The sequence below is a fragment of the Pelophylax lessonae genome (genome assembly GCF_965119305.1).
Source record: "Pelophylax lessonae genome assembly, chromosome: 7".
Lineage (NCBI taxonomy): Eukaryota > Metazoa > Chordata > Amphibia > Anura > Ranidae > Pelophylax > Pelophylax lessonae.
In genome coordinates, this window is record NC_138774.1 from 35,302,091 (window position 1) to 35,328,241 (window position 26,151).

General features: G+C 44.4%; 1 protein-coding gene across 1 annotated transcript in view; it reads right to left on the reverse strand.

Annotated features, from left to right (window-relative positions):
• Window positions 1–2,696: 2,696 nt before the first annotated feature.
• Window positions 2,697–26,151, reverse strand: part of LOC309560418 (uncharacterized protein) — a gene marked incomplete at its 3' end in the record, with an annotated part of 78,828 nt that continues 55,373 nt past the window's right edge. The window contains exons 7-9 of the mRNA XM_082264054.1: window positions 6,742–6,991; window positions 3,199–3,390; window positions 2,697–2,869 (exon numbers count right to left, since the gene is read on the reverse strand). Of these exons, the coding sequence (XP_082120180.1) occupies window positions 2,697–2,869; window positions 3,199–3,390; window positions 6,742–6,991 (615 nt within the window). The remainder of the gene's footprint in view (window positions 2,870–3,198; window positions 3,391–6,741; window positions 6,992–26,151) is intronic.

Sequence of the window (26,151 nt, forward strand, 5' to 3'; positions counted from 1 at the left end):
TACGCCAAGGATTTTAACAGGGAGCACCAGACAGAGAAAAAGATTTATGTCTGATTTTTTTGTGTATTTTTTTTTATTAAACTATTTTTTAATACAGCTGGTATAAGTACCCAAATGATCTTTACTTTAACTTCATTTTATCCCCTGCCCAGTGGGACTTGGAGAGATAGTGTGCTCCAGTACTGCATTCAATAGTGGAGGACTCACCAAAGGGGAGAGGAGAACAGAAGACAAATAGAGGGGTTTTTACCTCCCCACATAGTATTGAAATCATACTTCGCTGCACTGTGCTTTCAGTCTAATAAAGGCAGCTTGTAGACAGGAGGAGGAAAGCAGGTGAAATTCCTCCTTACCAGACGGAAAAGTAAGATGTGCACAAATTAACATATATATAGATCACTGCAAATGTAGGTGCTGAAAACCTCCACGTGAACCACCCAAAATGGTCCCTTACCGGATAGTAAATACACAAGGCGCATATAGATGGACTTAAAATCCCCTTCCACTTCCTCCGTATGGTATCTACACAGGGGTGCCTTTTCAATCAGCAGATGGAAAGCGCTATGGTCCCACTGGTATCCACTAATGGCTCCTTCACTCTCAACCTGTAGCTGGATAGGTTTGTGACCAATGGGCCAGTAACAGTTAAGCAATTCAGATCAGCATAGTACGTATTTGTTCCGGAATTCCTATAGATGGGCTCGTGTCCGGCTGCAGGGCGGACCACGAGCAGTAGTTCGTGACGATAACGCCTCCTCGCTGACGCGTTTCTTCCTATTGGACATTGACCGAGATAGGAGTGGTTTGCGTACCGTCACTTCCGCCTTATGTACATGCGAACCCGATACGTCACTTCCGGTGTCTGCACAAAATGTCTAGGACTTATCTTCTCATTTGTACTCAAATGAAGGTGCATTTTAAGCGTAAGATGGATCAAATGGTCTAATCGTGGGACACCAAATCCCGATCTTTGACTAGATCACTAATATGATCAAATGGGACTACATATACCGATCCAAATTATCTAATAGGTGACACCGGAAGTGTTAATAATCGAGGTTCCTGTTTGCCTATATCTCACTTCGGACCATATATTTGATGCCATTTATATAAAATGTAACAATAAAACATTTACTAATATTTCCACACGGATTAAAACATCTACAATTCTAGTGTAAACTCTTTTCTGTTAGACACAGATATTAAAGAATTACAATTGTGATGTGGAATAATTTAAAACAATTACATTAAAATGTATATTAAAATAGGTGTGTGCCTGGGTTAAGATCAGGATAAAATATATTTATGAACAAATAAAGTGAATAAATGCAAGAGTGTATTTAACTATTATTGATGTGGGCGTTGATGTCCCACTCTATGTTGTGTCCTAAGGGTCTATAGCATCTGAGTTCGTATATCCAGTAAGTCTCCCTCCTGGATATACTTCTTCTCAGATTGCTCCCTCTCCAATGCGGCACATGTTTCTCTATGGCGATAATCTTGAGGTTTTTGGGATTTTTGTAATGACATTTGTCGAAATGTTGGGGTACACTGTGTCCTGGAAAGCCTTTGTGTATATTGGCCACATGTTCGCCTATCCGTATCGAAGCTGTTCGGATGGTTCTCCCTACATATTGTAGTTTTTGGTCACACTCTAATAGGTACACCACCCCCTTAGTATGACAGGAGATGAATTCTCTAATGGGGTACTCTTTCCCTGTGACTGTAGACAGAAATTTTGTGGTTCTAATTGTGTTAGCTTCTTTGCATATCCTGCACTGTTTGCAAGGGAAGAAGCCCTTCATGTCCGGAAATTTTTTTGACATGTGCGGCTTCTCCACAGGATTCTGTGCTATAAGATCTTTCAAATTCCGAGCCTTTTTATAGATGACCTTAGGAGTACTGGGTAGGTGGGGACCAAGAATTTTATCCCCTTGTAAAACTCCCCAGTGTTTCCGAAAGATATGATTCAGCCATTTGTAGTGGCTAGAAAATTGCGTGAGGAAGGCAAATTCAAAGTGTGAGTTGTTTTTCACTGCAATTGTCTTCTTCTCTTTCAGAACTACTAGTGCCTCTTGTTTGACCAAGCTCAGAGTATGGATCTCGTTGTCTATCTCTTCCGCTCCATATCCCTTTTCCACAAATCTTGCCTTTAGTGTAGAGGCCTGATTTAAAAAATCAGTATCCTCTGTGCAGTTCCGCCTAATTCTCCTGAGTTGTCCCTTGGGTACTGCTCCTAACCAGGTCGGATGATGGCAACTGTCCATTGCTATGAAGCCATTTCTGTCGGTAGGCTTGAAAAAGGATTTAGTTGGGAAGCCTGAACCCATTCTCATGATCGTGAGATCAAGAAAATTCACTTCTTTGGGGCTGTACTGGTACGTGAATCTGATACCCCAATCATTACAATTCAGATCTTCCATGTACCTGTGTAATGATTTTTCATCACCTTGCCAGACCATCAGTGTATCATCTATGTACCGCCTCAATAGAATGAGTTCCCTGGTCCTATTGGAGAAGACATTTCTGTCCTCCCATAGGGCCATGAACAAGTTAGCCAAACTGGAGGCAAACTTTGCCCCCATGGCTACACCTAGGCGTTGTCGGTAGAATTTGTGACCGTAGTAGAAGTAGTTGTGTTCGGTGCCAAACATCAAGAGCTCCAAGATGAACTCTTTCTGCTTCAACGGAATTTCTTAGTTTCCATCTAAGAAGGTGCATACAGCTTCATAGCCTAAATGATGCAGTATAACCGTATACAACGATGTCACATCTGCTGTCACTAACAGTATGTCATTTTTTACTTCTAATCTGGTCATTTCTTGGATACACTGAGTGGTATCTTTCAGGTAGGCCGGTGTTTCTTGCACTAAGGGTTGCAGAAAGAAATCAATATATCTTCCAATTCTGGAGGTGACCGAGTCAATTCCACTGACTATCGGTCTTCCTGGTGGTCTAGTGAGAATCTTGTGCACCTTTGGAAGATGATATATTGTAGGTATCCTCGGAGCTAATGGGATCAAAAATTCTTTCTCCTTTTTGTTTATGATCCCATTTTCGAATCCTTTTTTGAAAATTTTCTCCAATTCTTTTTTGTATCGGATGTAGGGTCTTTTTTCAAGGTTTCATATGTTTCCGTATCCGAAAGGAGTCTCTCCATTTCTTCCCTGTATTGTTCTTTACTTAACAGAACGATACCCCCTCCCTTGTCCGCAGGTCTTATAACCAGGTCTTTGTTCTCACAAAGGGTTTTCACTCCTCTGGTTAAATCTCTCTGTGGATGCTGTTTAAGTTCTTTCTCTTCCAGTTCTTTTATCACCAGGTCTTTAAAAATAGTCACGTGGTGACTTTGTACACCTGGCGGATTGAATAAGGAAGCGTTTCTAAGACCTGTCGAGACAAAGGCCGCAGGTTGATAGGAAACATGGTTCCTATGTCGTTTGTGGTGCCTCAAGTCAGGTGGGGGGATTTTATGGGCAGGAGTAAAGATATAGAAAAATAGTAATATATAATATAATGATATTTATTGAAATAAAAAAAGGGGGGAAAAAAACACAAGATATATACAACATTGGAGTGTGAATGGGTAGAGGCCCATTGAGTGCCAGTGAAGAGAAGGTAGAGTGTGTTTACACGTGAAAATTATGTGACTTCATCGTTTTTGAAAACAGGACAATCCTGCACTGTTGATCCCTGTAGGATAGGGATTGGTTCAGAGCGGGTGTCCGATCGGTAATCCGACGCGTTTCGGCCAAGATTAGGCCTTTATCAAGGTTGTATCACCGATTCTATAATTATTGAGATATAATGTGTGAGTAGCTCAGTAACACTATATATATATATATATATATATACAGAGGAATTTTTCTTAATTAGCATTTTACATACACTTTTGTATCCGATTTCTTGTGAATGTGTCTTCCCGAGATTTTCTTCAGGTGCTGCAGGAACTATATGCTGTGTAGGATAGACGGATAATTTGAGTATTGGGGCTGGAAAAAACAACCAAATTGAAAATAATGATTGTAGTAAGTAGTTTTATTTACTTGGGATCTGAGAATTCAATTCAAAGTCCAAAGGGGGGTCCAGGATATATCTAGCAGTGGGACCAATCTGAAAAGATATCAATTTTGTTGTTGGTTTTTTGTTTTTGTGCCAGTCCGCATGGGTGGTGATTTAACATAAGAATTGGTGACTTCCAACAAGGAAAAAGAAACGGCTGCAAAGGCCGTAGGTTCTGAGGAGGAGATAGGTTCAAGGAGAATCTTCTCCACCAAAGAAAACTTACAGTTTTGTAGGGTTGTAGGGGTTAAAGACGTCCGTCCGCAGCATAAGAGTCTCCAAGATGCTTCCTCTCCCTCGGTTGGAGAGAGACTGGAGTTCCTGGAGCGTTCCCCGGCCTTAAATAGGCTGTCACGCATGCGCATAAGTGCTGTGTGAAGCCCTGTGACAGCAACCGTACACGGTCAGTGGCGCGCCTGCGTACATGACGCGGCGCATCCCTTGACACCCTCCGGTCGTGACACTTAGGCCGCCGACACGGAGGAAGAAACCGAATGATCCTGTGGGGATCTGGGAGGATACCAAAGCATCGACCCTCGGTTCTATTTGCCCCGATCTCAAGGATTCGGGGCTTTCCGTGCCGGGAGCTCCTGAAGTTTCGGGAAAGGCACCAAGAAAGGGGATTTGACATAATGATTCTTTTGTAACACAGAAAGACAAGTACATGAAGACAAAAAAGCAAAAAATGGTGGTGATACACATTAGTGGTCACCTAAGTCTCACTATAACGATAATTAGCAGCAGTAAATTGTATAGAAGCAAGGGGCACAAAGTGTGCCGGGATAGGGCCCGAGAGGGAGACGTAAAGGGGAGAGGATCATTGTGTCAGGCATTCCAGGCATTTCAGAAAAAAGGAGGGGGGATCAAAAATAAAATTGGTAAAAAACAGTTTGATTGGTACCCCGATCTCCTTAATCTAATAGGAGTCATATGTGTGTGGAGAAAAATCAAAGTTGGGGTAATATTGAAAATTAATCAGTTTTCCCTGATGAAAAGCCCTCCAGGAAAGGGCGGAAGCTTTGGGCTTCATTGAGTCCTGGTGGGACTGTCGCTTTAAGTCTAGTAATCCAGCGCATTTCTAACTGCAGGAGGATCTTATTCCAATCACAGTGTCAGGAAACATGGTTCCTCTCGTTTGCATTGGAAAGAAAAAGTCTCTTCACATTCAATTTTCTTATGTATTTGTGAATGTCAATGAATGTTTCGAATTTGTTCAGTGGTTTCTTTGGGGCATATTTCATCCCTTTATTCAGGGTGCGTTTCTCTGTTTCAGTCAATTGCACACCACTGATGTTAAAGATTCCTGGTGTTTCAAGCTCCTCTTTTTTCTGTGTAGAACCTCCTCTACAGCCTCTCTTTATTTTCTTCTTTTTCCCTTCTTGGGACCCTGTCCTAAAAAATTATTCTTTTTCCCATTAACCGCTTGCCGACCGCCGCACGAACATATACTGCGGCGGTCAGCCCCTCACAGGCAGAGCGACGTATCGGTACGTCACTAGCCTGGGAGGGTCTGGGGAGCGAGCGCGCCGCCGGCGGCGCGCTCCCGCTCCCGCACGGTCACGCACCCCCCCGCGCGTGTGACCAGCGGACCCGATGTCCGCTGGTCACTCTGCGATCGTCGGGGGAGAGGGAGAAAGGCAGGCAGCTTGTGTAAACAAGCTGCCTGTCAGTTCTCCCTGTGTAGAGACACTGATCATACGGTTCTACTATGTAGAACCGTTGATCAGTGTAACTACACCTCAAGCCACAGCCAATCACAGTTAGAATCACGCCCCTAGGGACACACACAGCCCCTCCCTCTCAAATAAAGTTAACCCCTTCACTGCCAGTGTATTTTTACAGTAACAGTGCATATGTATAGCACTGATTACTGTAGAAATGTCACTGGTAACCCCAAAAGTGTCAAAAATGTCAGTCAAGGGTCCGATCTGTCCGCTGCAATGTCGCAGTACCGCAATAAAATTGCAGATCGCCGCCATTACGCGTTAAAAAAAAAAAACAACAAAAATGACAAAAATTTTTCCCTTTGTTAGTAAACGCGATAACTTTTGCGCAAACCATTTAAAATACGCTTTTTGCGATTTTTTTTACCAAACATATGTAGCATAAAACAAATTGGCCGAAAATGTTAAAAAATTTTGATTTTTACTTTTTTTTTTTATGGGAATTTCTTATAAAAAAATGTGAAAAATATTGTTATTTTTGCAAAATTGACGCTCTTTTTTTGTTTATAGCGCGTGATCAAAAAATCGCACAGGTGATCAAATACCACCAAAAGAAAGCTCTGTTTGTGGGAAAAAAAGGACGTCAAATTCGTTTAGGTACAGCGTCGCACGACCGCGCAATTGTCCGTTAAAGTCACGCAGTGCCGAACCACAAAATACCCCCTGGTCTTTTAGCAGCCAAATCCTCCGGGGCTTAAGTGGTTAATTGGTGTTCTAGGTGTCATAACCTCTCTCCGTTCCTCCCTGTCTTCATATCCATCGTGTCTCAAAGGCTCGTATCTATTGTGTGTGCCCTGTGGATATGGTCTTGGGGTATGCGGGGTGTCTGGATAGTTCCCCATGTAGTCCATTGGAACTCTCCTAGGAGATCTCGACCTGGACCTTCTATATTTCCTCTCTGGGGAGGGATGTCGATAGTCTTCATCCCTTCTATAGTGGTCCTGCTCAGACGAACTTGGTTTCTTTTTTTCGCCTTTATTCTTGGGCTTCTTCGGTTGTTTGGTTGAATTGTCTCTGAGTGGTTTAAAATTCACATTCCTCCCTTCCGAGACTCCTTGTTTCGTAGATGTTTGCAATGCATCTTTGATTAAAGGTGTCTCTTTGACCTCTCTGAAGCCCAAGATCTGCGTTGCCTCTGTGGAAGAAGCCTCCTCCATAGGGCTGTGATTCTCAGTGTTGGAGGTCTCATCCTCAAGAGTATTGAACTGCCATTTAAAAACCATGTATGTCTGATAATCTTCCAGGTCCCTGAAGAACTTTTTATATGTATATAATGTGTGTATTTTAACAGTGAGAGACAGAATAACTAAGAAAATATCCAGAAAAATCAATTTAAAAAAAGTTTTATATTGATTTGAATTTTAATGAGTGAAATAAGTATTTGATCCCCTATCAATCAGCAAGATTTCATGCTCCCAGGTGTCTTCTATACAGGTAACAAGCTAAGATTAGGAGCACTCTCTTAAAGGGAGTGCTCCTAATCTCAGCTTGTTACCTGTATAAAAGACACCTGTCCACAGAAGCAATCAATCAATCAGATTCCAATCTCTCCACCATGGCCAAGACCAAAGAGCTGTCCAAGGATGTCAGGGACAAGATTGTAGACCTACACAAGGCTGGAATGGGCTACAAGACCATTGCCAAGCAACTTGGTGAGAGGGTGACAACAGTTGGTTCAATTATTCACAAATGGAAGAAACACAAAATAAATGTCAATCTCCCTCAGCTTGGGACTCCATGCAAGATCTCACCTCTTGGAGTTTCAATTATCATGTGAATAGTGAGGAATCAGCCCAGAACTACATGGGAGAATCTTGTCATTGATCTCAAGGCAGCTGGGACCATAGTCACCAAGAAAACAAGGTAACACACTACGCCGTGAAGGACTGAAATCCTGCAGCGCCCACAAGGTCCCCCTGCTTAAGAAAGCACATGTACCGGCCCGTCTGAAGTTTGCTAATGAACATCTGAATGATTCAATGGAGAACTGGGTTAAAATGTTGTGGTCAGATGAGACCAAAATCGAGCTCTTTGGCATCAACTCAACTTGCTGTGTTTGGAAGAGGAGGAATGCTGCCTATGACCCCAAGAACACCATCTCCACCATCAAACATGGAGGTGGAAACAATATGCTTTGAGGGTGTTTTTCTTCTAAGTTGACAGGGCAACTTCATAGCATCAAAGGGACGATGGATGGGGCCATGTACCATCAAATCTTAGGTGAGAACCTCCTTCCCTCAGCCAGGGCATTGAAAATGGGTCATGGATGGGTATTCCAGCATGACAATGACCCAAAACACATGGCCAAGGCAACAAAAAAGTGGCTAAAAAAGAAGCTGATTAAGTGTCCAAACCTTAATCCCAGAGAAAATCTGTGGAGGGAGCTAAAGTTTCGAGTTACCAAACATCAGCCTCAAATCCTTAATGACTTGGAGAGGATCTGCAAAGAGGAGTGGGACAAAATACTTCCTGAGATGTGTGCAAACCTGGTGGCCAATTACAAGAAACGTCTGACCTCTGTGATTGCCAACAAGGGTTTTGCCACCAAGTACTAAGTCATGTTTTCCAAAGGGGTCAAATACTTATTTCACTCATTAAAATGCAAATCAATTTATAACTTTTTTGAAAATGCGTTTTTCTGGATTTTTTATTTTGTTGCTGTTGTTGTTTCTCACTGTTAAAACAAACCTACCATTAAAATTATAGACTGATCATTTCTTTGTCAGTGGGGAAACGTACAAAATCAGCAGGCGATCAAATACTTTTTTCCCTCGCTGTACTTAAGATGCTGGCACTTGCACCCAAAGCCGAATGACAAATCGGATTGGGTGAGGACATCGCTGGATCCTGGGACAGGTGAGTGTCCTTATATTAAAAGTCAGCAGCTACAGTACACCATACGATTTCCATCCAGCTGCAGGTAAAAAATAGCACAGCAGCCTATTCAAATGAATAGATGTGCTCATGCAAACTCAGCTTGCAGACCTGCATAGCTGTGAAACAAGCCTCAGTCCCACTCCTCTGGATGGCTGGGGTCTGCCATGAGTATGGACCCAGGCATTGGAACCAGGGCCACTGCTACAGCAGTACAGCCCTCCCTCCTGTCTAGGTCCCATCAGTTCAAAAGGGGGGCCTGCCTACCTGCCAAGTAGTAGGACCGGCTGTGCTGCCTTTTCACTGACACTGATCCTCTTGTGGCTCTCCCCTGCAGCGCTGCCCGCTTCTTCTCCTCTCCCTTCCTCCGGGTGTGCTGCAGAGAAAATGCTTCTAGTATCATCCCCTTTCTTTCCTGAATAAACATAGTGAGCAGTGGCTGACTGGCAATGTTCGGCCCGGGGAGCAAGTACAAACCAGAGGCCCATGGTGCCTCTTCCCACTCTTCCTCTTTCTGGCCTCCTCCTGACCCCCATTCCAGGCTGGAGCTCTGCTCCAGGTACTCTCTACTCACTGGCAGAATACAGGTTCCTGACCTGGCCATCAGGATGCTGGCCAGGGGAGAAGAGTCTCCAGTAGGGCATGGAACCAGCCTCAGCTCAGACACAGTTTACACCATCCATGTTAGGGGGGAGACCTGCACTCTGTCCTTGTCTTCATCCCACATTCAGAAGGTCAGCAGGGGGTGACTTTTTACTTCTCTTCACCAGGGATCCTTTAGGCATGTCTGTGGCAGAAGCTGTGCAACCTTTTCACGTGGCATCAGAGTGGACCAGGGGGCAATTGCCCCCCTGGCCTAGTCCTTCCATGATAGTGAGTGATTGGTACTGATCACTCGCTGTGTTCATTCATCACTGCAGCATAGTAAACTCTGTTTGTGATTAAACAGGGAGCCTCAGAGCGCCTGCTATTCATTCATCTATGCAGCTGAGGCTGCAGACAAAGGAATTGAGGAATCTCCTCATTTTCTTTCTCTGTCTCAAAAGTTAGACATCAGGGGTCTGTTAAAGAGGTTGTAAACTCGTTCAGAAAATTTTTTTTTTTTTTACAACCTGCAAGAGAAAGACATAATGAGCTAGTATGCATCGCATACTAGCTCATTATGAAATACTTACCTTAGAACGAGCCCCCGCCGTGCCGCTCTCTTACCTGTATGATGGGCGACATGTTCAGTCGCCCGTCTTCCGGGATCGCGGCATCCGGCCATCTGATTGGCCGGAGCCGCGGTGACGTCACTCCCGCGCACGCGCGCGGGAGCCGACGGTCACGGCACGGGGCTCTGAAGGAACGGCACGATCAGCCGTTCCTTCAGAGCGCATGCGCCAGTGACGTCACTGGCTGCATTAAAGGTAAATATCTCCTAAACGGTACATGTTTAGGAGATATTTACAGTACCTATAGGTAAGTCTTATCATAGGCTTACCTATAGGTACAACTTCCTGAGGAGGGTTTACTTCCTCTTTAAGAGCATTGATATTTTATCAAAACCCCCATTAAAGGTAGTTAAAGAAAACTTAAAAAAAATATATAATAAATAAATTAATTAAAAATTCTAAACAATATTTTTATAAAAATGTAAGGGCTCATTCACATGTGCTTTGCTTTCTGAAGAGAGGTCAGCATCAGGTAAGCTGTACTGGGCTCTGCACTTTTGAATACAGCCCTGATTGGAATGAGTGGGACAAGTGGAGCACATATGCAGTAAGAGATGGATGGGTCCAGGGATTTTTTTCTGCACAGCTTGTGCATGGTGCATACAGTGATGGTCTCTGGAGCGGAGCTGAAGGTAGGTATTTCGGTATGTGGCTTCCACTGAGGGAAGTGGGGTAAAATAAATGGACTGCTTTAAATTCAGTGGCGAGGCCACCAATCTAATATGATGTCTAGCACGGGGTGACTGTACAGAATTACACATTCTGTGGCAAGTCCTACAGTTCACATATACGAAGTTCAAATATGGTTTCAGCTGCCTGCCTGGGGTTCAGCTTTTTAACCACTTAAGCCCCGGAGGATTTTCCTGCTAAACGACCAGGGGGTATTTTGCGATTCGGCACTGCGTGACTTTAACAGACAATTGCGCGGTCGTGCGACGCTGTACCTAAACGAATTTCACGTCCTTTTTTTCCCACAAACAGAGCTTTCTTTTGGTGGTATTTGATCACCTGTGCGATTTTTTGATCACGCGCTATAAACAAAAAAAGAGCGTAATTTTTGCAAAAATAACAATATTTTTCACTTTTTTTATATGAAATTCCCCCCAAAAAAAATGTAAAAATTAAAATTTTTTAACATTTTCGGCCAATTTGTTTTACGCTACCTATGTTTGGTAAAAAAAATCGCAAAAAGCGTATTTTGATTGGTTTGCGCAAAAGTTATCGCGTTTACTAACAAAGGGAAAGATTTTTGTCATTTTTGGTGTTTTTTTTTTTAACGAGTAATGGCGGCGATCTGCAAATTTTTTTTGCGGTACTGCGACATTGCGGCGGACAGATCGGACCCTTGACTGACATTTTTGACACTTTTGGGGGTACCAGTGACATTACTGCAGTAATCAGTGCTATATATATGCACTGTTACTGCAAAAATGACACTGGCAGGGAAGGGGTTAACTGTATTGGACAGGGAGGGGTTAAGTGTGTCCTAGGGGCGTGCTTCTAACTGTAGTGGGACATTGCTATTGGTGTAAAAAAAAAGATCAACGGTTCTACATAGTAGAACCGTCTGATCTTCATTTTTACACAGGGAGAACTGACAGGCGGCTTGTTTACATAAGCCGCTCTGTCTTTCTCCCGCTGTACCGGCGATCGTAGTGTTACCGGCGGACATCTGGTCCGCCAGTCACACTCCCGCACTCCTCCGTGAACGAGCCGAGGCGGGCGCGCGCCTCGGCGGGCGCGCGCTCGCCCGCTGTTGGCTCTAGAAGGAGTGACAGGCGAGCGACCTACGTCACTCTGCCTGGCCGGGGCCGACTGCCGCAGTAAATATACTGTGCGCAGTCGGCAAGTGGTTAAATTCAGTGGCGGGGCCACCAATCTAATATGATGTCTAGCACGGGGTGACTGTACAGAATTGCGCATTCTGTGGCAAGTCCTACAGTTCACATATACGAAGTTCAAATATGGTTTCAGCTGCCTGCCTGGGGTTCAGCTTTTTAAAGTCATTCTTGAGATCAAACTTGCATGATATATTCATGTTAGCTAACATTTTATAACGTAGTCATGTTAAATGTTATAGTTGCACTTTATTATTTAACAACAAACAATAAGTATAATAATCTGAGCTGCTGGATATTTATCAATATTGTCATTTCACAGAGACTACTGTATTGCGCACATTTCCTTGCATTCGTAGTAGAAATGGAGATGAAGAAGTCCAGGTCGGTTTCTATAGTATCTTCTGTTGTTTTCCCATCTTCTCAGCCATATATTCCTGAAGATATCTGTAGATACAGATTATTTGTTGTTAGTTTACCAAACTGATCAATGCAGATTTATTAAGGGTTTGTCCATATGTGTGGCTATACTTCCACCCCTGTGAAAAGCGATCCATGGAGGGTGTTTGACAGGCGGTGATATGTCACCTTCCTACTGCCTGCTTTAACCCACAAAATGCTGCTTTGGATTTCAACCGCCAGCCATGCTGCAGAAATTTAACATGCACCATAAAGGCTAGTTACATCCATTACACAAACAAATGTGGTTGGGGATTATCAGCCGTGGTACTGGCCAAGGGGGGAGGACAGGACACCCCCCCCTTAGTTTTTTGAGTACACCCCTCACATTTTTGTAAATATTTTATTATATCTTTTCATGTGACAACACTGAAGAAATTACACTTTGCTACAATGTAAAGTAGGGAGTGTACAGCTTGTATAACAGTGAACATTTTCTGTCCCCTCAAAATAACTCAACACACAGCCAATAATGTATAAACCGCTGGCAACAAAAGGGAGTACACCCCTAAGTGAAAATGTCCTAATTTGGCACAATTAGCCAATTACACTCCCCGGTGTCATGTGAATCGTTAGTGTTACAAGGTCTCAGGTGTGAATGGGGAGCAGGTGTGTTAAATTTGGTGTTATCGCTCTCACTCTCCCATACTGGTCACTGGAAGTTCAACATGGCACCTCATGACAAAGAACTCTCTGAGGATCTGAAAAAAAGAGTTGTTGCTCTGCATGAAGATGGCCTAGGCTATAAGAAGTTTGCCAAGACCCTGAAACGGAGCTGCAGCACGGTGGCCAAGACCATACAGCAGTTTAACAGGACAGGTTCCACACAGAACAGGCCTCGCCATGGTCAACCAAAGTTGAGTGCACGTGCTCAGCGTCATATCCAGAGGTTGTCTTTGGGAAATAGACTTATGAGTGCTTCCAGCATTGCTGCAGAGATTGAGGGGGTGGGGGGGTCAGCCTTTCATTGCTCAGACCATACGCCACACACTGCATCAAATTGGTCTGCATAGCTGTAGTCCCAGAAGGAAGCCTCTTCTAAAGATGAAGCACAAGAAAGCCCGCAAACAGTTTGCTGAGAACGAGCAGACTAAGGACATGGATTACTGGAACCATAACCTGTGGTCTGATGAGACCAAGATAAACTTATTTGGTTCAGATGGTGTCAAGCGTTTGTGGTGGCAACCAGGTGAGGAGTACAAAGACAAGTGTGTCTTGTCTTCAGTCAAGCATGGTGGTGGGAGTGTCATGGTCTGGGGCTGCATGAGTGCATCTGGCACTGGGGAGCTACAGTTCATTGAGGGAACCATGAATGTCAACATGTACTGTGACATACTGAAGCAGAGCATGATCCCATCCCTTCAGAGACTGGGCCGCAGGGCAGTATTCCAACATGATAACGACCCCAAACACACCTCCAAGATGACCACTGCCTTGCTAAAGAAGCTCAGGGTAAAGGTGATGGACTGGCCAAGCATTTCTCCAGACCTAAACCCTATTGAGCATCTGTGGGGCATCCTCAAATGGAAGGTGGAGGAGTGCAAGGTCTCTAACATCCACCAGCTCCGTGATGTCATCATGGAGGAGTGGAAGAGGACTTTAGTGGCAACCTGTGAAGCTTTGGTGGACACCATGCCCAAGAGGGTTAAGGCAGTGCTGGAAAATAATGATGGCCACGCAAAATATTTACACTTTGGGCCCAATTTGGACATTATCACTTAGGGGTGTACTCACTTTTGTTGCCAGCAGTTTAAACATTAATGGCTGTGTGTTGAGTTATTTTGAAGGGACAGCAAATTTACACTGTTATACAAGCTGTACACTCACTACTTTACATTGTAGCAAAGTGTCATTTCTTCAGTGTTGTCACATGAAAAGATATAAAATATTTACAAAAATGTGAGGGGTGTACTCACTTTTTTGAAATATTGCATGTTATCCACATACACTCACACACCTTTGTAGATCTACCCCTATCCTGAGGACCCCGCACAGTGATATCCTGTCTAATCCTGTCTAATTGGGACTCAATTATTAGAAGGACAGAGAGGGCAATCTGTCTCAAAGACCATGTTTGTTGAACAGTATGTTGTTTACTGGGTGTTCGGGTTCGGCACATCGCAGATTAGGTGGATAGATTACTGGGTTGGGCTGGGGAGGAGCCAGCTGTCATGGTACACATTGGTACCGACGACAAAGTAAGAGGAAGGTGGAGAGTCCTAAAATATGATTTCAGGGACAGGGAATAGATTGGAGAGAAAGACCTCCAAGATGGTATGACCTCCAAGATAACATTTTCAGAGATACTACCGGTACCTCGAGCCACACCAAAGAGGCAGCAGGAGCTTAGGAAAGTGAACAAGTGTCTGAGGAACTGGTGTAGGAAGGAGGGTTTCGGGTTCCTGGAGAACTGGGTTGACTTTTGAGTCAGTTACTGGCTTTTTGGTAGGGACGGACTGCACCTTAATGGGGGGGGGGGTGCAGCTCTGTTGAGAAAGAAGATGTCGGAAGTTGGAGGAGCTTTAAACTGTGTTGGGGGGGGGGGGAGGGCTCAGTGGAAGGGATAGCCAGCAGTAAGCAAAAGACAGAGGGGAATAGTGGCGTCATTAGTAATAATGTATCCATAACATTTAATCCCGGGGTGAATGAATTGACAAATCAAAAACAAAGCCTGAGAAAACCTAAGGAGAAAATAATATGCACCCATACAAAACTCAGGGGCATGTTCACAAATGCCAGGAGCTTAGCTAACAAAATGGAGGAACTGGAGCTGCTATCACACCTGGATGATTTAGACTTTGTGGGAATAACAGAAACTTGGCTTGACAGGTCACACAACTGGCTGGCAAATATCCAGGGGTATTCCTTGTATCGGAAAGACAGGGAGGGTAGAAAAGGGGGAGGGGTGTGTCTAATTATATATCAAGAAATATTTAAGGATGGAAGAGAGGAGTGACATTGTAAACGGGGCAATGGAGGAGGTGCAATCCGTTTGGGTGGAACTTCATAGGTTAGAAGCAAGTGGGAAATTACAGGCCCCCAATCTTGAGGAGGACCTCCTATCACAATTAGAAATGGCACAGTTAGAAATTATGTACTCTTGTGGCTAATAGAAGTGTCCAGAAAAGACTAGAAAAGCTTAACACAAATAAATCACCAGGACTGGATGGCTTACACCCAAGAGTCCTCAAAGAGCTCAGTCAGGTTATAGCCATTCCCAATCATTATGGACAGCATATTGACAGGAATGGTACCAGCTGATTGGAGGAAAGACCATGTGGTACCAATATTCAAAAAAGGGCAGAGACATATACCTGGAAACTACAAGCCAGTCAGCCTAACATCACTAGTATGTAAACTATTGGCGGGGATGAGAAGGGAAAATACCCAAGGATTTGCTGATTAAAACAGTATCATTAACAGTATTCAGCATAGGTTTATGAAGGGTCGTTCCTGCCAAACCAATATGCTAACATTTTATAAGAAAGTGAGCTGCCATCTTGATAAGAGAAGACCTGTGGATGTGGTGTATCTGGATTTTGCAAAAGCATTCGAAACAGTTCCCCATAAAGGCTTAATCTACAAACTAAGGTCTGTAGGCATGGACCATAGAGTTTTTTCATGAATAGAAAACTGGTTACAGGGGCGTGTCCAAAGGGTGGTAATAAAATAGCGTGTACTCAGACTGGTCTGGAGTGGTAAGTACCCCAAGGCTCTGTATTAGGACACAATTTTATTTAATTTATTCATAAATGATATAGAGGATGGGATAAATAGCTCAATTTCAGTTTTTATGGACGACACAAAAATAAACAGGGCAATAACTTCAAATCAGGATATAGAAATTTTACAGGAAAACCTGAAACAAATAATGGGGTGGGCAACTATATGGCAGATGAGGTTTAATGTTAAAAAATATAAAGTAATTCACTTGGGGGCTAAAAATATAAATGCAAACTACTCACTAGGGGGAGAACCTCTGGGGGGAATAAAGATGGAGAAAGATCTGGGGGTCCTGGTAGAAGACAGACTGAGCAATAGCAGGCAATGTCAAGCTGCAGCAAGCAAAGCCAGCAGAATATTAGCATGCATAAATAAGGGAATTTACTCCAAAGATAAAATGATGATTTTGTCACTTTATAAAACTCCGGTTCAGCCACATATGGAGTATTCCGTCCAGTTCTGGTCACCGGTCCTCAGAAGGGATGAGCTGGAGAGAGTCCAGAGAAGGGCAACAAAAATGAATAAGTGGACTGGAGGATCTCAATTACGAGGAATGATTACAAGCGTTAAATTTATTTTCTCTGGAGAAGAGACGCTTGAGACGAGATATGATAGCGATATACAAATACCTTAATGGTGATTTCAATGTTGGCAGGAAACTTTTCAGTCGCAGGGAGTGTAAGAGGACACACGGGGCCACACAATAAGATTGGAGGAGAAGCAGTTTAACCCTGAAGTGCGTAGGGGGTTTTTCACTGTCAGGGTGATAAGGATGTGGAACTCTCTTCCACAATTGGTGGTGTCAGCGGGGATTATTGATAGTTTTAAATAACTCTTGGACATGCATCATAGTGAACACAACATACGAGGATATAGGAAATGATTACTGATACACATGCACCTTCACAGGTTTAATAGGATGGACTATTGTCTTTATTCAGCCTTACCTACTATGAAACTATAATTGTGATTGTTTTTTTTTTTCCTTTTTTTTGTACCATATTTTGTATTTGTTGTACTTGATTTTCTTTGTACACATTTTGTTAAAATGCTAATAAAGACAGGATGCATACGACCCTCAAAAATGCTGAACCACCGCATGGCAACCATGTGCATTGTGCATTGGTTGTAGTGCGGCCCCATTAAGTTGAATGGGCAACTTTTGGCACCGGTATCAACTGTCAAATACAAAATTCCATTGGACAGGTGCCACTGCTGCTTTTTAGGTGTTTGATCACGGGGGTGTTTACTGCCCCCTGGCTTCCTGTGTGAACAAGCTCAAAGTTAGAAGAGTAGAATGTTCACTGATACCAGTGAAGCTGAATTTACTTCTATTATCCTACTCAGGTGTAGGGAATTTTTTTGTTAAATATGATCACATGCAAGGCAAAGCAACAGTTAGGGTCCTTTCACACAGGCTTTCCACCTGGCAGACTCAGTTTTCCTCAGCGGGGGATCGATCCGCAATGCCCGCTGAGCAGGCGGATGACAGCTCCGTCTCCGCTCTCTGTGCTGAGATGGACCTGTCAGATCCCCGCTCTCCTCTATGGGGAGATCAGAAGGAAAGGGACAGGGTCTGCATCTCTTTAGACGTGATTTCCCTTTAGAAACACCAAAAATGAAATTTTTGTTGCAGAGGATGCTCAAAATCTTAGTGCAGACTGCTGGGAAAATCAGTGAGCCAATCACACAAGCGGGAAATTATGTTTCTAGGGGGTGTTCTGTATACTATTTGTGTACAGAGCACCTCCAGGTGGTCATATTGCATATTACAAAAAATTACAAAGCTGCAGATTGAAAAGGAATGGGAATTTTTATTAACATTCAATTACAACTTTGTTGCAATTGTAAACGCTATATTATTATTATTTTTTCTTTATTTCCTAATTTTTTTCCCCACAAAAGTGGAGTTACCCTTTAAGGGTGTGTTAACACATGATGTGGGGGGAGTGGTGGTTTTTACCCAACTGCCCCCCTTCCTTAAACTGGCTTGCAGCTGGATAGGATTGTATACTTCCTGCAGCAAGAATTATACCCCCCCCCCCTCGTGTTCGGCGGGCAGCACTTCAAGTGAATGGGACTGCTCTGCAACCCAGAAGTACCGGGTATTTTTTTATTCTCCCAGTCAGTGCCAGAACAAGGTCACCCAGTGCCCAGATTAAATATTCCAAACTGTGCTCCCCCCTTGCCTTCCCTTGGGGTTAGTAGTGATGTCGCTGTCACTACTCCTAGCCTTGTAAAAGAAACAACTGGCACAGGGCGCCTCCACCTCTGCAATAAACTATTGTGCCCAGGGCACCTGTTCCTTCTGCCCGCCCCTTGTCCCGGCTCTGCTCCCAGTGGCAGAACAAAGGAGCTGTGAAGGTAAGGGAAGTATAGGAAGATAGTGTAGTCCTAATAAAGACAACCCATCCTTATTCTGCATTCTTGAATGTACATATATACTATATTACCAAAAGTATTGGGACGCCTGCCTTTACACACACATGAACTTTAATGGCATCCCAGTCTTAGTCCGGAGGGTTCAATATTGAGTTGGCCCACCCTTTGCAGCTATAATAGCTTTAACTCTTCTGGGAAGGCTGTCCACAAGGTTTAGGAGTGTCTATGGGAATGTTTGACCATTCTTCCAGAAGTGCATTTGTGAGGTCAGGCGCTGACAAACTCACTCATCCATGTCTTTATGGACGTTGCTTTGTGCACTGGTCCAAAGCATTTGGGGGAGGGGGGATTATGGTGTGGGGTTGTTTTTCAGGGGTTGGGCCCCTTAGTTCCAGTGAAGGGAACTCTTAGGTGGCAACATAAGATTTAGGAGTGGGCCTATGGGAATGTTTGACCATTCTTCCAAAAAGAGCATTTATGAGGTCAGGCACTGATATTGGAGAGAAGGCCTGGCTCACCATCTCCGTCTCCATTTATCCATCACAGGTTGAGGTCAGGACTCTGTGCAGGTCAGTCAAGTTCCTCCACTCTAAATTCGCTCATCCATGTCTTTATGGACCTTGCTTTGTGCACTGGTGCGCAGTCATGTTGGAAAAGGAAGGGGCCATCCCCAAACTGTTCCCACAAAGTTGGGAGCATGAAATTGTCCAAAATGTCTTGGTATGCTGACACCTTAAGAGTTCCCTTCACTGGAACTAAGAGGCCAAGTCCAACCCCTGAAAAACTACCCCATACCATAATCCTCCCTCCACCAAATGATTTGGACCAGTGCCCAAAGCAAGGTCCATAAAGACATGGATGAGCGATTTTGGGGTGGAGGAACTTGACTGGCCTGCACAGAGTCCTGACCTCAACCTGATAGAACACCTTTGGGATGAATTTGAGTGGAGATTGCGAGCCAGGCCTTCTCTCCAACATCAGTGCCTGACCTCACAAATGCGTTTCTGGAAGAATGGTCAAACATTCCCATAGACACTCCTAAACCTTGTGGACAGCCTTCCCAGAAGAGTTGAAGCTGTTATAGCTGTAAAGGGTGGGCCAACTCAATATTGAACCCTACGGACTAAGACTGGGATGACATTAAAGTTCATGTGTGTGTGTAAAGGCAGGCGTCCCAATACTTCTGGTAATATAGTGTATGTGTACATTCAAGAATGCAGAACAAGGATGGGTTCTCTTTAATAGGGCTACACTATCTTCCTATACTTCCCTTACCTTCACAGCTACTTTGTTCTGCCACTGGGAGCAGAGCAAGCTGCCGACGACTTGCTCCCGCTGTGATTGGACACAGCTGGAGCCAATCAGCAGGTACGGTGGACCCGATGTTTGCCAGCATCCTGCGATTGTTTGTGAGAGAGGCAGGACGGCAGTTTGCCTATGTAAACAAGGCAGACCGCCGTTTTGTGGGAGGGGAAGATGGAGATCTTGTACTTCTGCTAAGCAGGAACACAGATCTCTATCTTCCCCCAGTTAAAGCACCCCCCCCCCCCTACGCAGTAAGAAAGCACTCTCAGGGAACACATTTGACCCTTTGATTGCCCCTGATGTTACCCCTTCCCTGCCAGTGTCATTAGTACAGTGCATTTTTTTTAGCACTGATCACTGTATTGGTGTCACTGGTCCCCAAAAAGCGTCACTTAGTGTCAGATTTGCAATGTCGCAGTCCCACTAAAAATCGATGATCGCCGCCATTACTAGTAAAAAAAAAATAAAATAATAAAAATTCCATAAATCTATCCCACAGTTTGTAGACACTATAACTTTTGTGCAAACCAATATACACTTATTGGGATTTTTTATTTTTACCGTAAACAAAGCAGAATACATATTGGCCCTTTTGATGAAGAATTTTTTTTTTTTTTTAATGTTTTTATTGGGAAGATTTTATAGGAAAAAGAAAAAAAATATTGGTTTTGTTTCAAAATTTTCGCTCTTTTTTTGTCTAAAGCGCAAAAAATAAAAACTGTAGAGGTGAACAAATACCACCAAAAGAAAGCTCTATTTGTGGGGAAAAAAGGGGTATCAATTTTATTTGGGTACAGCGTCTTACATAGTTACATAGTTACATAGTTACATAGTTAGTGAGGCTGAAAAAAGACACAAGTCCATCCAGTTCAACCTATGATGTGTGTGTGTGTTTGCTTTTAACCGTACATTGTATACCCCTGTATGTTGTACATTGTATACCCCTGTATGTTGTACATTGTATACCCCTGTATGTTGTGGTCTCTAAGGTGTCCATCCAATAGCTTTTTGAAACTATCAATGCTCCCCGCTGATACGACTGCTTGCGGAAGAGAATTCCACATCCTTACCGCTCTTACAGTGAAGAACCCCTTACGCACTTTAAGGTTAAACCGCCTTTCCTCAAGTTTTAGTGAGTGGCCACGTGTCTTATTGTATTCCCTTTCTCTGAATAGTTTGTTACTTATGCTCGGGTCGCCAGTACAGTATTTGTACATTGATATCATATCCCCCCTCAATCGTCTCTTCTCCAGAGAGAATAAGTTCAGTGCTTGTAGTCTTTCCTCATAGCTGATGTCCTCCATTCCCCTAATTATTTTTGTTGCCCTTCTCTGGACTCTCTCCAGTTCCAGCACATCCTTCCTGAGGACCGGTGCCCAGAACTGGACAGCATACTCCAGATGTGGCCGGACCAGAGTCTTGTAGAGTGGGAGAATAATCTCTTTATTTCTGGAGTGAATCCTCTTTTTTATACATCCCAGTATTCTGTTGGCTTTGCTTGCGGCGGCCTGGCATTGCATGCCACTTCCAAGCTTGTTGTCTACCAGTATCCCCAAGTCTTTTTCCATCCTAGACTCACCCAGAGGTTCCCCCCCTAGTGAGTAGCTTGCTTTCTGGTTTCTGGCCCCCGAGTGCATTACTTTACATTTTTCTACATTAAATCTCATCTGCCATGTAGTTGCCCACCCTGTTATTTTGTTCAGGTCTGCTTGCAAGATTTCCACATCCTGCATAGAAGATATTGGCATGCCTAATTTAGTATCATCTGCAAATACTGAGATTGTACTCGATATCCCCTCCTCTAGGTCATTTATGAATAAATTAAACAGGATTGGTCCCAGGACAGAACCCTGGGGGACCCCACAGTTAACATAATGTTAAAATAAAATAGTGCCATATAGCAAATGATGGCCTGGTCATGAAGGGGGGTAAACCTTCTGGGGCTGAAGTGGTTAAACAGCTGGCAGCACTACTGGTTATACCTTTGGAGTTCCTCTATAGCATGCCATGTTCCCAGTACACCAGGGAATTCTGATTTGCAGGTTTCTCCACCAGTGTCTCTCAACGGGATGCCATCTGGGTTTGTCAGGGGTTCAGCGCAGCGTCCTGTATTTTTTGTGCAGTGTCATGCGTTTTCATGGTGCAGATGGGCTGCCAGTCCAGGGCAGACAGTGTTCAGGGCCACCCCAGCTTTCATAAGGGAAACTGAACTCCTACTCCATCTACACCCGCTCCACGTCCTGCCCGCCGGCATACTGCCACACCTCTTGCATCAAAGTAAAACTGAGCCCACATTCACATTGGTCCATTTTGACATGCGATTTGACATGTCAAATCGCATGTCAAATCGGAGCCAATTGCCGGCCGAAGCGGTTTGACGCCCACTTGGGGGAGCCGCACCGATTCCCAAAAGTATTTTCTGTACTACTTTCGGCGACTTCAATAGGAAAGGAACCCGCACAGATGTCTGTAAAATCACCCTCTAACTCGCACTGAAAATGCTGGTTTAAAATCATGTGAAATCGCACGATTTCAAACCCGCCCAGGGGCAGACTAGCACCCTTGGGCCCAGGGGGCAAGTACAAACCAGAGGCCCATGGTGCAGTGACTCGGCCCCTCTTCCCATCCTCCTCCTGACCCCGATTCCAGGCTGAAGCTCCGCTCGAGGTACTCTCTACTCACTGGCTGAATCTGGGTTCCTGACCTGGCCAGCAGGGGGTGGTTGGGGGGAGCTGGGACAGCTCAGTTGGGGCTGGCCGGGGGAGGAAAGTCTCCAGTGGTGCATGGAACTGACCTCTGCTCAGACACAGTTTACACCATCCATGCTGGGGGGCAAGGGCCTGCGCTCTGTCCTTGTCTTCATCCCGCACTTAGTAGGTCAGCGGTGGGGGCTTTTCACTTCTAGTCACCAGGAATCATTTAGGCATGTCTGTGGCAGAAGCAGTGCAGCCTTTTTATAGGGCATCTGAGCGGCCCAGGCAATTGCCCCCCTGCCCCCTGGCCCAATCCTCCCCTGAACCCGCCTCAGTGTGAACCTACACTAAAGGCAAAACTTTTGTTTTAGTTTTGGATAGAGTGGAGAGGGATAAGAACCCCTGTCAGTTTGTATTGCTGTCTGTGCCGTTGTTAGGGAGATTCATCCTCTCTATTTGTCCTGTTTACCATTATCACCGGAAGTGAAAATAAAAGTAATAATACATTTTGGGTTGTCCCCAGAAAAGAAATAAATCTTCCAATGGGGATGCTAGCTCTGGTGATCTGGGGGTCCCCAAGAGATTCGCTAAATTTTCAGGGATTTCCTCTCACTTCCTGTTTGGCTATAAAACAGGAAGTGAAGGGAAATTTCCACAGTGGGACAAAGAAGGCAAAAAATAAACCTTACAGGGGGTTATACCCTCCCCCCTTACTCTATCCAAAATTGGAAAAAAAAATGTGTCTATAGTTCTACTTTAAGATTGCAATGTGAAGGGGGGATGGTGAGAATAGCATTTTTGTGCCAGCTTCTAGTAGCATTTAGAAGCATTAGTATTTTATAAGCTACAAAAAAAGCTGTTAGTAGCATTTAGAAGCAGTTAGGAGCATTCAGCTTTATTTTCTGCTGGAAAAAACATTCCAAGAAACTCTACAAAAACAATTTCTTTTTCTGCTCCTAGGAGCTGAAGCTCAAAAAATGCTAATAGCCTAAATTAGTGTGCATGGACACATAGGATAACACTATTTACCTTCAAGGAGCAGAAAACATGCTAATAACAGCTTCTAGGAGCTTAAAAAAAACACTAGTTTGAATAATACCCTTGCTATAGTTGTAGGCCATTTAACCACTTGCCGACCGCCGCACGACTATCTACGTTGGCGGTCAGCCCCTCACAGGCAAACTAACGTAGGGCTACGTCGCTTGCTTGTGAGGGTCTAGGGAGCGAGCGCGCGCCCATGGAGGCGCGCTCCCGCGTGGTCACGAACCCCCCCCGCGCGTGTGACCAGCGGACCCGATGTCCGCCGGCCACTCGGCGATCGGCGGGGGAGAGGGAGAATGTCAGGCAGCTTGTGTAAACAAACCACCTGTCATTCTCCTCGCTGTAAAGACACTGATCACACGGATCTACTATGTAGATCCATTGATCAGTGTCCTTACAGCTCAAGCCACAGCCAATCACAGTAGAAAGCACGCCCCTAGGGACATACACAGCCCCTCCCTCCCAAATAAAGTTAACCCCTTCACTACCAGTGTATTTTTACAGTAACAGTGCATATATATAGCACTGATTACTGTAGAAATGTCACTGGTAACCCCAAAAGTGTCAAAAATATCAGTCAAGGGTCCGATCTGTCCGCCGCAATGTCGCAGTACCGCAAAAAAATCGCAGATCGCCGCCATTACGCGTTAAAAAAAAAAAAACAACAAAAATGACAAAAATCTTTCCCTTTGTTAGTAAATGCGATAACTTTTGCGCAAACCAATCAAAATACGCTTTTTGCGATTTTTTTTACCAAACATAGGTAGCATAAAACAAATTGGCCGAAAATGTTAAAAAATTTTGATTTTTACATTTTTTTTGGGGGGAATTTCATATAAAAAAATGTGAAAAATATTGCTATTTTTGCAAAATTGACGCTCTTTTTTTGTTTATAGCGCGTGATCAAAAAATCGCACAGGTGATCAAATACCACCAAAAGAAATCTCTGTTTGTGGGAAAAAAAGGACGCCAAATTCGTTTAGGTACAGCGTCGCACGACCGCGCAATTGTCCGTTAAAGTCACGCAGTGCCGAATCGCAAAATACCCCCTGGTCAGGATGGGGGTAAAATCTTCCGGGGCTTAAGTGGTTAAGAACCTCATATGAAGACTGACTGGACGCTCCTAAGCGAGGCCTAGTCTTTACTGCTCTCCTCCTCCATCACAGGAGTGAGCTCTCAAACTCTGAGCTCAGAGATACTACACTGCTCAAAAAAATGAAAGGAACACTTTGAAAACACATCAGATCTGAATGGTGAAAAATATCATGCTGGATATCTATACTGGTATGGACTGGGGAATGTGTTAGGAAAGAAAGGATGCCACATTGTTTTATGGAAATTAAAATTATCCACCTACAGAGGGCTGAATTTAAAGACACCCCGAAAAGTGAAAAAAATGATGCAGCAGGCTAGTCCATTTTGCTGAAATTTCATTGCAGCAACTCAAAATGGTCCTCAGTTTGTATGGCCCCCCATGTGTTTGTATGCATACCTGTCAAGGTCGGGGCATGCTCCTAATGAGATGACGGATGGTGTCCTGGGGTATTTCCTCCTAGATCTGGACCAGGGCATCACTGAGCTCCTGAACAGACTGAGGTGCAACCTGGCGGCATTGGATGGACCGAAACATAATGTCCCTGAGGTGTTCTGTTGGATTTAGGTCAGGCAAACGTGGGGGCCATTCAATGGTATCAATGCCTTCATCCTCCAGGAACTGGCTGCATACTCTCACCACATGAGGCTAGGCATTGTCCTGCCCCAGGAGGAACCCAGGACCCACTGCACCAGCGTAGGGTCTGACAATGAGTCCAAGGATTTCATCCTGATACCTAATGGCAGTCAGGGAGCCATTATCCAGCCTGTAGAGGTCTGTGCATCCCTCCATGGATATGCCTCCCCAGACCATCACTGACCCACCACCAAACTGGTAATTCTGAACAAATGTCACAGGCAGCATAATGTTCTCCACGGCTTCTCCAGACCCTTTCACATCTGTCACGTGTGCTCAGGGTGAACCTGCACTCATCTGTAAAAAGCACAGGGCAAATGCCAATCGAGCTCCACTGTGCCGGGCAGGGAGCACAGGTCCCACTAGAGGATGTTGGGCCCTCAGGCCATCCTCATGAAGTCTGTTTCTGATTGGTCAGAGACATTCACACCAGTGGCCTGCTGGACATATTTTGTAAGGCTCTGGCAGTGCTCATCCTGTTCAACCTTGCACAAAGGAGCAGATACCGGTGCTGCTGATGGGTTAAGGACTTTCTACGGCCCTGTCCAGCTCTCCTAGAGTAACTGCCTGTCTCCTGGAATCTTCTCCATGTTCTTGAGACTGTGCTGGGAGACACAGCAAACCTTCTTGCAATGGCACATATTGATGTAGCATCTTGGAGGAGTTGGACTGCCTGTGCAACCTCTATGGGTTCCAGGTATCTTCTCATGGTACCAGTAGTGACACTGACCCTAGCCAAATGCAAAACTGGTGAAAAACAGTCAGAAAAGATGAGAAGGGAAAAACCATGTCAGTGGCCTCCACCTATAAAACCATTCCTGTTTTGGAGGTCATCGCATTATTGCCCGTTTAGTGCAACTGTTGTTCATTTTATTAACACCAAAGCAGCTGAAACTGATTACCAACTCCCTCTGCTACTTAACTGACCAGATCAATATCCAAGGAGTTTTTATTGATTCGATGCTATACTCTGATTAAAAAGTGTTCCTTTAATTTTTTTGAGCAGTGTATATCGGGGAAGAAAAAGTGTATGTGAGGGGCTTTGAATCAGAGAAAACTCACCCCTGTGATGGTGGAGGTGAGCAGTAACGACTAGGCCTCTCTTAG